General features: G+C 52.8%; 2 protein-coding genes across 6 annotated transcripts in view; one reads left to right on the top strand and one right to left on the bottom strand.

Annotated features, from left to right (window-relative positions):
* The window catches only part of LOC140424931 (uncharacterized), a 170,488-nt gene that overhangs the window by 48,855 nt on the left and 107,841 nt on the right, over nucleotides 1-13,792 (top strand). The gene's annotated exons all lie outside the window — the stretch shown is intronic.
* LOC140424930 (STEAP1 protein-like) overlaps nucleotides 10,015-13,792 on the bottom strand; it is a 49,705-nt gene continuing 45,927 nt past the window's right edge. For all 4 annotated transcript variants that reach the window (XM_072508608.1, XM_072508607.1, XM_072508610.1 and 1 more), the window contains exons 4-5: nucleotides 12,752-12,916; nucleotides 10,015-11,644 (exon numbers count right to left, since the gene is read on the bottom strand). In XM_072508608.1, the coding sequence (XP_072364709.1) occupies nucleotides 11,330-11,644; nucleotides 12,752-12,916 (480 nt within the window). In that variant the 3' untranslated portion in view covers nucleotides 10,015-11,329. The remainder of the gene's footprint in view (nucleotides 11,645-12,751; nucleotides 12,917-13,792) is intronic.

The raw sequence follows: 13,792 nt of genomic DNA, 5'->3' as shown, positions 1-13,792 counted from the left end.
AGTCAAGAAGGCATACGGCATGCGTGCCTTCATTGGCCGGGGCATTGAGTATAAGAATTGGCAAGTCATGTTGCAGCTGTATAGAATCTTAGTTAGGCCACACTTGGAGTATAGTGTTCAATTCTGGTCGCCACACTACCAGAAGGATGTGGAGGCTTTAGAGAGGGTGCAGAAGAGACTTACCAGGATGTTGCCTGGTATGGAGGGCATTAGCTATGAGGAGCGGTTGAATAAATTCGGTTTGTTCTCACTGGAACGAAGGAGGTTGAGGGGCGACCTGATAGAGGTCTACAAAATTATGAGGGGCATAGGCAGAGTGGATAGTCAGAGGCTTTTCCCCAGTGTAGAGGGGTCAGTTACTAGGGGGCATAGGTTTAAGGTGAGAGGGGCAAGGTTTAGAGTAGATGTACGAGGCAAGTTTTTTACGCAGAGGGTAGTAGGTGCCTGGAACTCGCTACCGGAGGAGGTGGTGGAAGCAGGGACGATAGTGAGATTTAAGGGGCATCTTGACAAATACATGAATAGGATGGGAATAGAGGGATACGGACCCAGGAAGTGTAGAAGATTGTAGTTTAGTCGGGCAGCATGGTCGGCACGGGCTTGGAGGGCCGAAGGGCCTGTTCCTGTGCTGTACATTTCTTTGTTCTTTGTTCTTTGTACTGTGTGTGGCAGTAGCCGTGGAAATTCCACCACCTGCCGTCTGGCAAACGCCCTTACCTGTAATTACCTGAAGGTGTTCCCCGGGGGGGAGCCCGTACTTCTCCTCCAGCTCACCCAAGCTCGCGAACTTCCTGTCCACAAACAGGTCCCCCAACTTTCGTATGCCTGCCCTGTGCCACCCCGAAAATCCTACACCTGTTCTTCCTGGGGCGAACCGGTGGTTCCCCCGTAATGGGGTCCACGCCGAGGCCCTAACTTCCCCCCCCTATGCCGCCTCCACTGCCCCCAAATTTTGAGGGCCGCCACCACCACCGGGCTCATGGTATACCTCCTTGGAGGGAGTGGCAGCGGTGCCGTTGCCAGCGCCCCCAGACTCGTAGCCACATAGGACGCCGTCTCCAGCCTCTTCCATGCAGTCCCCTCCCCCTCCATCACCCACTTGCGCAACATTGTCGCATTGGCGGCCCAGTTGTACCCACAGAGGTTGGGCAGCGTCAGGCCCCCCCTATCTCTACTCCGCTCCAGGAACACCCTTCTCGCCCTCCGAGTCCTTCGCGCCCACACAAACCCCATTATACTCCTGTTAACCCGCCTGAAAAAAGCCTTCGGGATAAACACGGGGAGGCACTGGAACAGGAACAAAAACCTTGGGAGCACTGTCATTTTGATTGACTGCACCCTACCCGCCAGGGACAGCGGCAACGCGTCCCACCTCTTGACCTCCTCCTCCATTTGCTCCACCAGCCTTGTAAAGTTAAGCCTATGCAGGGCCCCCCAGCTCCTGGCCACCTGGACCCCCAAATATCTGAAACTCCTCTCCGCCCTTTTTAGTGGGAGCTCGCCAATCCCCCTCTCCTGGTCCCCTAGCTGAACTACGAACAGCTCGCTCTTCCCCATATTGAGCTTGTACCCCGAAAAGTCCCCGAATTCCCTAAGCATCCTCATTACCTCTGGCATTCCTCCCACCGGGTCCGCCACATACAGCAGCAGGTCGTCCGCATAAAGCGACACCCGATGCTCCTCCCCACCCCGCAGCAACCCTGTCCAGTTCCTCGACTCTCTCAGTGCCATAGCCAGGGGTTCAATCGCCAGTGCGAAGAGCAGGGGGGACAGGGGACACCCCTGACTCGTCCCTCGGTGCAACCAAAAGTACTCGGACCTCCTCCTATTTGTGGCCACACTCGCCATCGGGACCTCGTACAACAGCCTAACCCACCTGACAAACCCCTCCCCAAACCCGAACCTCTTCAGCACCTTCCACAGGTACCCCCACTCTACCCTATCTAAGGCTTTCTCAGCGTCCATCGCCACCACTATCTCCGCCTCCCCCTCCCTCGCCGGCATCATGATAATGTTCAAAAGCCTCCGCACATTCGCGTTCAACTGTCTCCCCTTCACAAACCCCGTCTGGTCTTCATGGATGATCTGCGGCACACAATCCTCAATCCTTGTGGCTAAGACCTTTGCCAGCACCTTGGCATCTACATTTAGCAAGGAAATCGGTCTGTATGACCCACATTGCAGGGGATCCTTGTCCCGCTTCAGGATCAAGGAGATCAGTGCCCGGGACATCGTCGGGGGTAAAGCCCCCCCCCCTCCCTTGCCTCATTCAAGGTCCTAACTAACAGCGGGCCCAACAGGTCCATATATTTTTTATAGAACTCGACCGGGAAACCGTCCGGCCCCGGTGCCTTCCCCGCCTGCATGCTTCCTATCCCTTTGATCAGCTCCTCCAGCCCAATCGGGGCACCCAGTCCCGCCACCAGTCCCTCTTCCACCTTTGGAAACCTCAATTGGTCCAGGAAACGGCCCATCCCTCCCTCCTCCCGTGGGGGCTTGGATCGGTACAATTCCTCGTAGAAGTCCCTGAAGACCCCATTGATGCCAACCCCACTCCGCACCACGCTCCCTCCCCTGTCCTTAACTCCCCCGATCTCCCTAGCTGCATCCCGCTTCCGAAGCTGATGCGCCAGCATCCGGCTTGCCTTTTCCCCATACTCGTAGACTGCCCCCTGGGCCTTCCTCCACTGCACCTCCGCCTTCCTGGTGGTCACCAGGTCGAATTCGGCCTGGAGGCTGCGCCTCTTCCTCAACAATCCTTCCTCAGGTTCTTCCGCATACCTCCTGTCTACCCTCACCATCTCCCCCACCAGCCTCTCCCTCTCCCCCCGCTCCCTCCGCTCCTTGTGGGCCCTGATGGAGATCAGCTCTCCCGTCACCACCGCCTTCAGTGCCCCCCATACCATCCCCACTCGGACCTTCCCGTTGTCGTTGGTCTCCAAGTACCTCTCTATACTTCCTCGGACCCGCTCGCTCACCTCCTCGTCCGGCAACAGCCCCACCTCCAAGCGCCACAGCGGGCGCTGGTCCCTCTCCTCCCCCATCTGCAAGTCCACCCAATGCGGGGCGTGGTCCGAAATGGCTATTGCCGAATACTCGGTATCCTCTACTCGCTATCAGCGCCCTACTCAAAATGAAAAAGTCGATTCGAGAATAAGCCTTATGGACATGTGAGAAGAATGAAAATTCCCTAGCCCCTGGCCTTGCAAATCTCCAAGGGTCCACCCCTCCCATTTGGTCCATAAATCCCCTCAACACTCTAGCCGCCGCCGGCTTCCTACCCGTCCTAGACCTGGAGCGATCCAGTGCAGGATCCAACACCGTGTTAAAGTCTCCCCCCATTATCAGGCCCCCCACTTCCAAGTCTGGGATCCGACCCAACATACGCCGCATAAAACCCGCATCGTCCCAGTTCGGAGCATACACATTGACCAGTACCACCCTCTCTCCCTGCAACTTACCACTTACCAGTATGTACCCACCGCCATTATCTGCCACAATGCTCGACGCCTCGAATAACACCTTCTTTCCCACCAAGATCGCCACCCCTCGATTTTTGGCATCTAGCCCCGAGTGAAACACCTGACCTACCCACCCTTTCCTCAGTCTTACCTGGTCTGCCACCTTCAGGTGTGTCTCCTGGAGCATAACCACATCCGCCTTGAGCCCTTCAGGTGTGCGAACACGCGGGCCCGCTTAACCGGCCCATTCAGTCCCCTTACATTACAAGTTATCAGCCTGATTAGGGGGCTACCCGCCCCCCTCCCCCGCTGAGTAGCCATGACCCCTCCTCGGCCAGCCACGCGCCCGCACCCCACACCCGGCCCGTTCCCCACAGCGGCATACCCCCGTCTTGACCCACCCCACTCGCTCCAGCTCCTCCTTGATCTTAGCAGCAGCAACTCGATTCCCCCCCCCCCCCCCCCCCCCCGGGTAGGACCCATCCTAGCTGGTTTACTCCCCCCATTGCACTTCCGCAAGTCAGCTGACTCCTGCTGACCCCGGCCACTCCCGCCTCCCCTTCGACTCCTCCCATTGTGTGGCACACCCTCCTCTCCCGCTCCCCATTCACAGGCTCTCCCCCTCCGTTCTAAGCGCGGGAAACAATCCTCGCTTCCCCGCCCCGGTCCCGCCCCCCCCCAGTCTTCGGCGCGGGAAAAAAACCCGCGCTCTCCACCTACCAGGCCTCGCCACCAACCAAAACAGTGCCCAACCCGCCCCATCCACCCTCCCCAACCCGAAAGAGAAAAACACAGAGAAAAAGAAACCCAAAACAATGCAAAGCCCCCCCCCCCCCCCCCGAACCAAAAATAGGCATAACATATCCACCGCAGTCCCCAATCGCCCATCCCGACCCTCAGTCTGTGCCCAGCTTCTCGGCCTGAACAAAGGCCCACGCCTCCTCCGGAGACTCAAAATAATGGTGCCGGTCCTTGTAGGTAACCCACAATCGCGCCGGCTGCAACATGCCAAACTTCACCCCCTTCCTGTGCAGCACCGCCTTCGCTCGATTGTACTCGGCCCTCCTCTTCGCCACCTCCGCACTCCAGTCCTGATATATCCGAACCTCCGCGTTCTCCCACCTGCTGCTCCTCTCCTTCTTGGCCCACCTGAGCACACACTCCCGATCGACGAACCGATGGAACCGCACCAGCACCGCCTGCGGAGGCTCGTTAGCCTTGGGCCTCCTCGCCAACACTCTATGGGCCCCTTCCAGCTCCAGGGGCCCCTGGAAGGACCCCGCTCCCATCTGCGAGTTTAACATGGTGACCACATAGGCCCCCACGTCCCGCCCCTCCGGGAGGCCCAGAATCCGCAGATTCTTCCGCCTCGACCGATTCTCCATCTCCTCGAACCGCTCCTGCCATTTCTTGTGGAGCGCCTCGTGCGCCTCCACCTTTACCGCCAGGGCTAAGATCTCGTCCTCATTGTCAGAGATCTTTTGTTGAGCCTCTCGGATCGCCACCCCCTGGGCCGTCTGTGTCTCCAGCAGCTTGTCAATAGAAGCCTTCATCGGCTCTAGCAGGTCCTTTTTAATCTCTCTGAGGCAGCGCTGGATACCCTCCTGTTGCTCCTCCGCCCACTGCCTCCACGCTGCCTGGTCTCCGCCCGCCGCCATTTTGTCCTTCCCTCCCTTCTTGTGGTCCACCACCACCTTTTTTGTCACCCCGCTCCTAGTTAAAGCCATATACTGACGGGGAACTATTATTAACTCATTCCCACACCGGGAAACGTTGAAAAAGTGCCGTTGGGGGCCCTGAAAAGAGCCCAAAAGTCTTGCGAGGGAATCCTTCTGGCAGTGCTCTCTTCACCAATCTGCCCCAAAATGTCCGTGGAAACTCCTGAAAAAGGTCTAAGTGTCCGTTCCAAATGGGAGCTGCCGAATGCGTGACCTACTCCTCCATGGCCGCCACCGGAAGCCTCGTCCCCGCTTCTTCAGTGGCACTGGTGAGATCTTTTCACAGTTGTTCCCTCTGCTGTTAGAATTCACTTTTGATAAAGGTCCTCAGGTCAGTTTGCAGCTTTAAGCTTGCCCTTCCCCCGCTTGCATGCTGGAAGGGGCCCTGTTTATCCTGATTGCAGCCAAATCTTCCACTGCTTCTGCCGGACCTGGCAGCCAAAAGACACAACACTCCTGGGGGACACCGTCAGGGGAGTGTTGCAGTCCTCTTGCCACACCGGGAAATGTCAAACAAATGCCGTGGGGGCCCTGCAAAAGAGCCCAAAAGTTTGTTCCAAGCGGGAGCTACCGAATATGCGACCTAGCTCTGCATAGCCGCACCCAGAAGTCGTCCAGCTCCACTTTCCTGCCAGACACCCCCCTCCCCACTTCCATTCCTTGACTCTCTTGGAGATCAAAAATCTATCTAATTCAATTTTGAATATCTAAATAACGATAGAACGAGGGACACGAGGTTAGTTTGTGACAAAATACAATTCCCCTGCTCCTGATGAACCACAGTACCTCACAGATGGCCAGTTTTGACTGACACTTCTGTTCTGAATCTATCCCATTTTGCAGCCTGGTAGTGCCATGCAACACAATTGAGGTGATTTAAGTGTGAAGACAGGACTTTGTTCCCACCAGGACTGTGCAATGATCACTTCTATTGTAAGGAAAGATAAATCTGTGACAGGTTGATTCATGAGGATAAGGTCAGGTATGTCATTTGCCCATTTTGGTTTCCTCAGAGCGGCCACAATCCCAACCTGTCAGTTATATTCTTCATGACTCTGCCAGCCTGGTCAGTGGTGGTGCTACAAAGGCTGAAGCTCCACCCCTTGCTCGTGGCTACCTTCAAGTGGATTAAACATATCATGAGAACTGGTGTGATTCACAGTCAATGCCGTGGAATCCCAGTGTCATTTCCTCCGAAGTACATACTGTGCCATTCTGCACTTGAGATAAGACATATTGAAGGGTGATGAAAGAATCTTGGATTCACACTCAAAGGCTGACAAGCTGCAGCCACATGTGCACACTTCACTCCCCCCACACACCATCCCAGCCAACAAGATGGCAGTGAGATGAGCAGGCCCGAGGTTTACCAATGCCGAGCTGGATACCTTCTTGGAAGCTGTGGAGGAGCGGCGGATGACCTTGTACCCCAGCCCGGGAAGGAGGCTGCCAGCAGCCGCCGTTCGCTGTGCCAGGGTGCTAGTGGCAGAGACTATGAGTGCTGTGTGCAACATGTCCGGACCAGCCAACAGTGGCGGAAAAAATTGCATAACCTCCTCAGGACGGCCAGGATGAGTAGGCAGCACTGTGTCTCCAACAGTAACCTGCGTTCCACACACCTGTAACCCTCTTCTCTCTTTCCCCCCCCCCCCCCCAAACCAGGAGGACTGCCGAACCCTCACTCTGCCCCACATGCCGGTACCCAAGCCAGCCTCCATGGCCGGGTGCCCTGGCCACTGAGGCCACCAGCTACCCACCAGTGCCACAGCCAGGGCTGCATGCATCAGACTATCGTACTGTTTCCTACTGAAGGCCATGCACAACTGCTGGGAGAAGACAGGAGGGCAACCACCGGACCTGCGACCCCTCACCGTGGCCAAGCAGAGAGCCCTGAATGTGGTCGGCAGCCCGGAGGAACGGGAGGTCGTCGGGGTGTAGCTCGGCCACGGGCGAAGAAGTGAGGCCCTCTGAGTTGCGGTTCCCCATGATGAGTCACCCTCTCCTCCACCACCCTCATGCCCCACCACCACCTCTACCCCCACCCGCACCATCCCCAGCCCGTGGTCTAATCATGCGCCTTGTCTTGTGTCTTGCAAGACCTGTTGGTGATGGGGTGGGTCGATCTGACATCCCTGACCCCCAGACAGTGCCACAGCCAGGCCACCCCCCCCCACCCCCCATGAGCCAAGCACTGATGAGGGGAGCATCTTAGAGACCAGCCCTCCACCCGAGACTCAGGAGACCCCAGAGCTCGGGTTGGAGGATGACACAGATTTCCCATCACAGCTGTCTCCAACACCCTCCACCATCCCAGAGACACTCACCTCGGTTGGGCATGTTAGTGATGAGGCTCATGGGACACTCTCTGGTGTGCACCACACATTTGACCCAGTACAGCAGGTGGAGGTAGGAGCACCTGAGGAGGCGTAGTCGGAGGGCAGGCCAACCACAGGGACTAGCTGCCGTCCAGGCGGGTCTCAAGCTTCTGGAACAAACAGTCCCATCCATAGTGGAGATGCAGTCACAGAGCCAGGGACTACATGGTCGGTGAGCATCCAGCCCTGCAGGTATAGTTGGAGGAGTCCAACCACTTGCAGGAGTAAGAGGTGCCGACAATGTCTGCCACTCAGGCCAAGACCGCACAGGTGGCGTCCGCGGTGGAGGGATTGGGGACAAAGGCTTTGGCTATGGATCAGCATCTCCAAGGCCTGGAGTATTCTGTGCAGGTGTTGGTCGAAGCCCAGGGCAGGGTTGCCGCCTTACAGGGACATGTCCCAGAATCACCTGGAAATCACAGCGTGGCCCAGTCACAGCAGGTCATGGCTGGGAACGTCGGCGGCATTGCCCAGGCGCTGGCCAACATGGGGCAGACAGAGAGGGAGGTGACCCAGCCCCAGAGGGAGATGGCACAGTCACTGGCTGATGTGACACAAACCCAGAAGGTAGTGGCACAGTCGCAATGAAATGAAATGAATGAAAATCAATGTGATGTGGTGCAGTCCCAAATGGAGATGGTACACCCCCTGTGCTCCATGGCTGTGAGTGTGCGGACCCTAGTCGAGACCAGAGTGGGCCTCCAGGACTGGCAGCGCCAGTTGGCGGGGGAGCCTCAGGGGATGGCTCCCCTCGCACCCCCGTCCCATGGAATAGCCCTGGGCCCATCGGGCAACCCAAGGAAGGAGGAGGTGATGGGGTCTATGCAGGTGACTCCCGCAGGGGTGGTGCCGGAACACCGCAGCACCTCGGACACCCCCCTCCTGTCCCTGGCGCATCTTCTGGGCATTGGGCAGAACAGGGCGGCACCTACGCCACCCAGGATACCCGAGCAGCAGCCGGGCCCATCCAGGCCCGGTCGTCCCAGAAGACGCCCACCAATGGGGACCTAGGTTGCAGGGTGGGAATCACAGCAGGCCGCCTCCTCTCCTGCTGTACCACCTGGGGATCAACCAAGATGTAACGCTAGGTCCCATAAGACCAGGATGTTAGGCTCGAGTTAAGTTGGCATGGGTGCAGAGCAGTTTAGTTATAGGGGCTAGGGCACAAATCTGTATTCGTTCACATTAAACACTTGTTACCTCTGTTACAAGCTGCTTCGGTGCTCTGTCTGAGGGGTGGGCTGAGCCGGGAGATGGGCGGACGTTGTGGGGGGGGGCACCTTGTGCGTGGCCTGGATTCCTCACCCCCCTGCTCCTGCTGACCACCCCCAACCCCACCACCCCAGGGATCCGATGGCACCGTGTGATGGAATGGCCAGCTCTCATGCAGAGACCCAGGTGGATGGTGGAAAGTGCTACTGTGGGCAGGAGTCAAACGATGCGATGCGGAGCACCAGAGCTCATCGCAAAGTTGGTTGTCATTATCCTCCATCCCATGGACCAGAGCTGGTGTTACTGCCAACCCAGGGCCCCCACCCTGTAGTGCGACATTTGGTGTCGGCACCGCGGCCCCCATAGGGGCTACTGTTGTGTGTTGCCCTGGGTGGGCCGCCGGCAGGTGGGGTGTGGCCAGAGGTGGGGGCGCCCATAAGTTGTGTCACTCTGCAGAACCAAGGGCCAAGGTGGGTGGTTAGTGGGTGCACAGGAATGTGGCTGACTTGCAGGTCGTGGGAATGGTGTCCGTGCCTGGACCCAACGCCAGTCCCGCTGGAGGTCACCCCGGCCACTCGGTCTGTTTCCCCCCTGGTCCCTACCCCCCCCCCCCCCCCTTCTCTCCAGCCCTGTGAGATCCCCCCACCCCAGCCAGTCTCTGGCCCGGCAGCCCGCAATCGTTCCTCTCCATGTCCTACCTCCTATCTCTCTCCCTCAGCAGCCACCCCGCCGGTTTCACGATTTTTAAAAGCACAAGTCGGGAACTCGGCCCATCGAAATGGAGAATCACGGAGGTTCCAGAGAATACAGGGTCGGGCCCGCTAATGATATGCAAACAGTGTCTACTGTACGTTCATTCCGGAACGCATTGGCGCCGCGATCAAGGTGACGGAGAATCGTGATTTGGCGTCAAATCAGCGCCCGCTGCTATTTTGGCATCGGAACCCAATTTCCGCCCAATCACCTTTCCCGATTTCCCGATGTCGTCCAACGGAGAATCCCACCCTAGCTTGGTGGAACATTTGGCTTTGTATGTGAACATAGATCATGGTCAGGAGCTTTTAATACAAAATACGCAGCGTCAATAGAAGGATTTAAATATTAAAACTGTTGTTTGTTACATCCTTAAAGTGCATATTCAAATGTTGTCATGTCTCATCTAACATTGTTTTATTTGGAGATGAGGTTCCTTGCCTTGATATTAACGGTTAAGTCAATAAATGCAGGTACAATTATAAAAGTAATGAATCTAACAAAAAGGTTTGTATTTTATTATGAACTAATCTGTATTATATTTTCCCTACATTGATCACAAATATTACATTTTCAGCATGATAGACATCAGTAAAAATAGCCCAATACAAAACACCCATAAAAGTGATCATCTATAAAATATTGCAAGTTCATAGCTGCGTTACCTGCCATTTAAAAAGATGCAGTACAGCTTTACTATATTTAAGGCACTGTATAAATACAAGTTATTTTCACAGTACAGCAGCATCCATTTCTATATTGGCAGAGCAATTATCACTTCACTTAATCAGTTTTGCATTGTTCAGACACTATCCTGTTATAAAGGCATAACCTACGAAAGATTTAAGCGGCATTACAAAAATGCAAGACACTAAGGAAAATATTTCATATTTTAGATTGGAAAACCGGATTATATATAAAAAATGTACTTTCTTCCAGTAGTTTAAAGTGCTATTGTACTAACAATCACCACTAAGTTGGAATTCCACATCAAGATGCATTGAAGGTACAGGTGGCAGCACAACAGAATTTAAGGCTGTGTCCTACTGCAAAATATTATGCATCCGCTTGGTTCAACGTCGGCTACAAATTTTCAAAAAGGAAAATACAATTCTATTGATTGGCAACATTTCTTTTGAGTATGCACTTAAAATCCATTTGCAGAATGTTCCCTTTAATATTGCGCAAGTATAAAAGGCAATAGGAATTCCACATATCCATTGATAATGTCAGAACAACATACAGAGTTCAAGCCAAAAATCTTTTTCCCGAAAGATTTTTCGGGAAGAAAAATTAAAATATCAATATTTCTCAATACAACCACTTCGATAGAAAGAGCAGAGCTATTCCAACTCCTCAAAATAGCAAATTATGGTAATGAGAGCATAAATGGAATGACTAAACTCTCCTACGAAATCATTTATTTTCTGGTCTTTTCACTTAAGTATTATTTTATGATCAAGCATGTGTCAAACTTCAACATTGGCTAGTAAAAGCGTTTTCTTTTTATTTGAATATACAGAGAGTGATGCAGTCTGAACAAAATTGCATCATTCCACTGACCAGCATGTATGCTGACTGCAAAATATTTTAAAACAAATGCCAAAGTTGTATAGGAAGAAAGGCAAGTTCTCTTTTGTAGTACTGTTCTCTCACAATACTAGAATCAAGCTTTCTATATTTATACAATCCAATAGGAAACATTTAACAATACATAACCACGACAGAATGTGGGACTTTTTAAAGAAGTGCACAAAAGGCAGAGGTATCATAATGTGCAATTGCAAGATTTGCTCATTTGCACTCCGGTTCATTCGTGATCTTCTGCTGTGCAGTTCAATCTTTTAGCAGTCGCCACATCTTCCATGTCATCAGTATTAAGAATGGAGTCGGTTTTATATTTTGACTCCCATTCCCATCCACGTCGAATTCTGCCTAATCTTTCTGCAAGACACGGGAACAGAAATACTGTTTTGCATAGCAAAACTATAATGGGCAGAAAAACTGCGATTATAAATGTTGGAGGTGTGTACCAGACGAAGTACTTGAGCTCCACCCACTTTCTCCAGGCATACACCAGAGCATGAAGAGTACATAGGAATAATGTGCAATATCCCATCTTTGACTGCAACACAGAGGAGATAAGAGTATTAATGTGCTGCTTAAAAGAAAAGCATTTTGACTTGAATATCGGTACACAAGTGCCATCAATATGCAACACTAGGGTGTATAGAAAGTAAGCACTGCTCCAAACAGAATCAGAGTAGGAAAATAATAGACTTCCATAAATCCAATCTAAAGTAGTTTTTATTTATCATATTAATTTGCATCATTCAACTCACAAAGGTGCCCAAATGCAATGAGTGCACAATTAGTTTGAGTAAGCAACTTTAGCTGTTATAGAACATAGAACATAGAAAATACAGCACAGAACAGGCCCTTCGGCCCACGATGTTGTGCCGAACCTTTGTCCTAGATTAATCATAGATTATCATTGAATCTACAGTGCAGAAGTTATAATAGGGATAGTTATATAAAAACAGTCCATGTGATCTTAGAATCATAGAATCCCCATAGAATCATAGGAGGAGGCCATCTGACCCATTGAGTCTGCACCGGCCCTCTGAAAGAGCATTCCACCGAAGCCCACTACCCCGCCCTATTCCTATAACCCCTTAACCTAACTGAAACATCCCTGGACATTGAGGGGCAATTTAGCATGGCCAATCCACCTAACCTGCACATCTTTGAACTGTGGGAGGAAACAGGAGCGCCCGGAGAACCTCCACGCGGACACGGGAAGAACATGCAAACTCCACACAGACGGTCACCAAAGTCCGGAATTGAACACAGATCCCTGCTGCTCTGAGGCAGCAGTGCTAACCTCTGTGCACCGTTTCACTCCATGGCTTTTGATTGCACACTGCAAATGTGAGCCTCCAACAATACCAATTGACAAGCATTATGTTTTCCCTCACCTCACACCCTACATCATATCTGATCTTGAACATTCATCAATTTTTCTCCATGTCTGTTGTTTGGATATTCACAAAGACAGAATTGCCTGTGAATCTCCTCTACCCTGTCGGAGAGCAGACTCTGATTTCCCCATCTCTTTAGAAATATATTTTTAATTGGAAACCCAGCAGAATGATGTACAATCCAACCCATGCTCCTGACCCTGTGGCTGTGGTGCTACATACAGATCATTTTGTGCTCGTTAAAAACGTACCTGTATACACTGGAATTCTCTCCAATTCAATGAATTGCTGACAGAAGGAACTGAAGTCACAGCCAATATGGCAAGAATCGCAAGGCCCAAAATTCCGAGTGAAACATAAATTTCCATTCTCCAGACATCGTCCTCAATCCAGGCATTTTCTTTGTTTTGTTTCACCTGTTAGGCCAAGACGAAAATATCAATATGCCACAGCTAAAGCACAAAATGCTGGAAATTACTCAGCTGGTCAGACAGTATCTGTGGAGAGAAGATTTGACATTTCATCAGGTCATCAAACTGAAACATTAACTCGGTTTCTCTCCACAGATGCTGCCAGACCTACTTGAGTATATCTAGCATGCTTTTAATTCAGATTTTCAGCATCCTCTGTATCTTGCTTTTTGCTCTATTTAAATGTAACTTTACAAGTTTTCATTAAAATATAAATTCCCTGTTCCACATAACTGCAGGCTAGCTGTAAAGTTCTTTCAAAGTAGTCCAGTTAATCAATTCAAGCTCTGTTTGAAAGGGCAACTCCCACCATAAATGTGGGGTCTGAGTGCCAGTTCTTAACCACAGACCAGGAACCAATGCTGCATGACTCAGGACACACACCTTTATCGTCAGGGAATTAAAATAAAATGGCAACAAGTAAAACATTAAATAACAAGATAAACATGGGGCGGGATTCTCTGAGCCCTGGGCCAGGCTGGAGAATCCCCGTGACCGGGCCACGCTGCCGGCACACGATTCTCCGCAGAGCGGAGAATCGGCGCCATTGGCGCTGGCGTGGTTGGCGCGGCGCCGGTCGCAGGCCGCTGTACGTGGCCTGCCCGCCAATTATCGGCCCGGGATGGCCGTCGTGAAAACACTAAGTCCCGCCGGCACCGTCCACACCTGCTCGCAGCCGGCAGGAAGGGTCGGGTGGGTGGGGGGGGGCCCTCCGATGCGGCCTGGCCCGCGATCGGGGCCCACCAATTGGTGGGCCGGCCTCTCTGGCTGGGGGCCTCCTTACCTATGCGCCGGCCCCTGTAGCCCTGCGCCATTTTGCGT

Source organism: Scyliorhinus torazame, chromosome 6, assembly GCF_047496885.1.
Source record: "Scyliorhinus torazame isolate Kashiwa2021f chromosome 6, sScyTor2.1, whole genome shotgun sequence".
Taxonomy (NCBI): Eukaryota; Metazoa; Chordata; class Chondrichthyes; order Carcharhiniformes; family Scyliorhinidae; genus Scyliorhinus; species Scyliorhinus torazame.
Note: the sequence above shows the minus strand (reverse complement) of the source record. Positions and strands in the feature narration are given on the sequence as shown.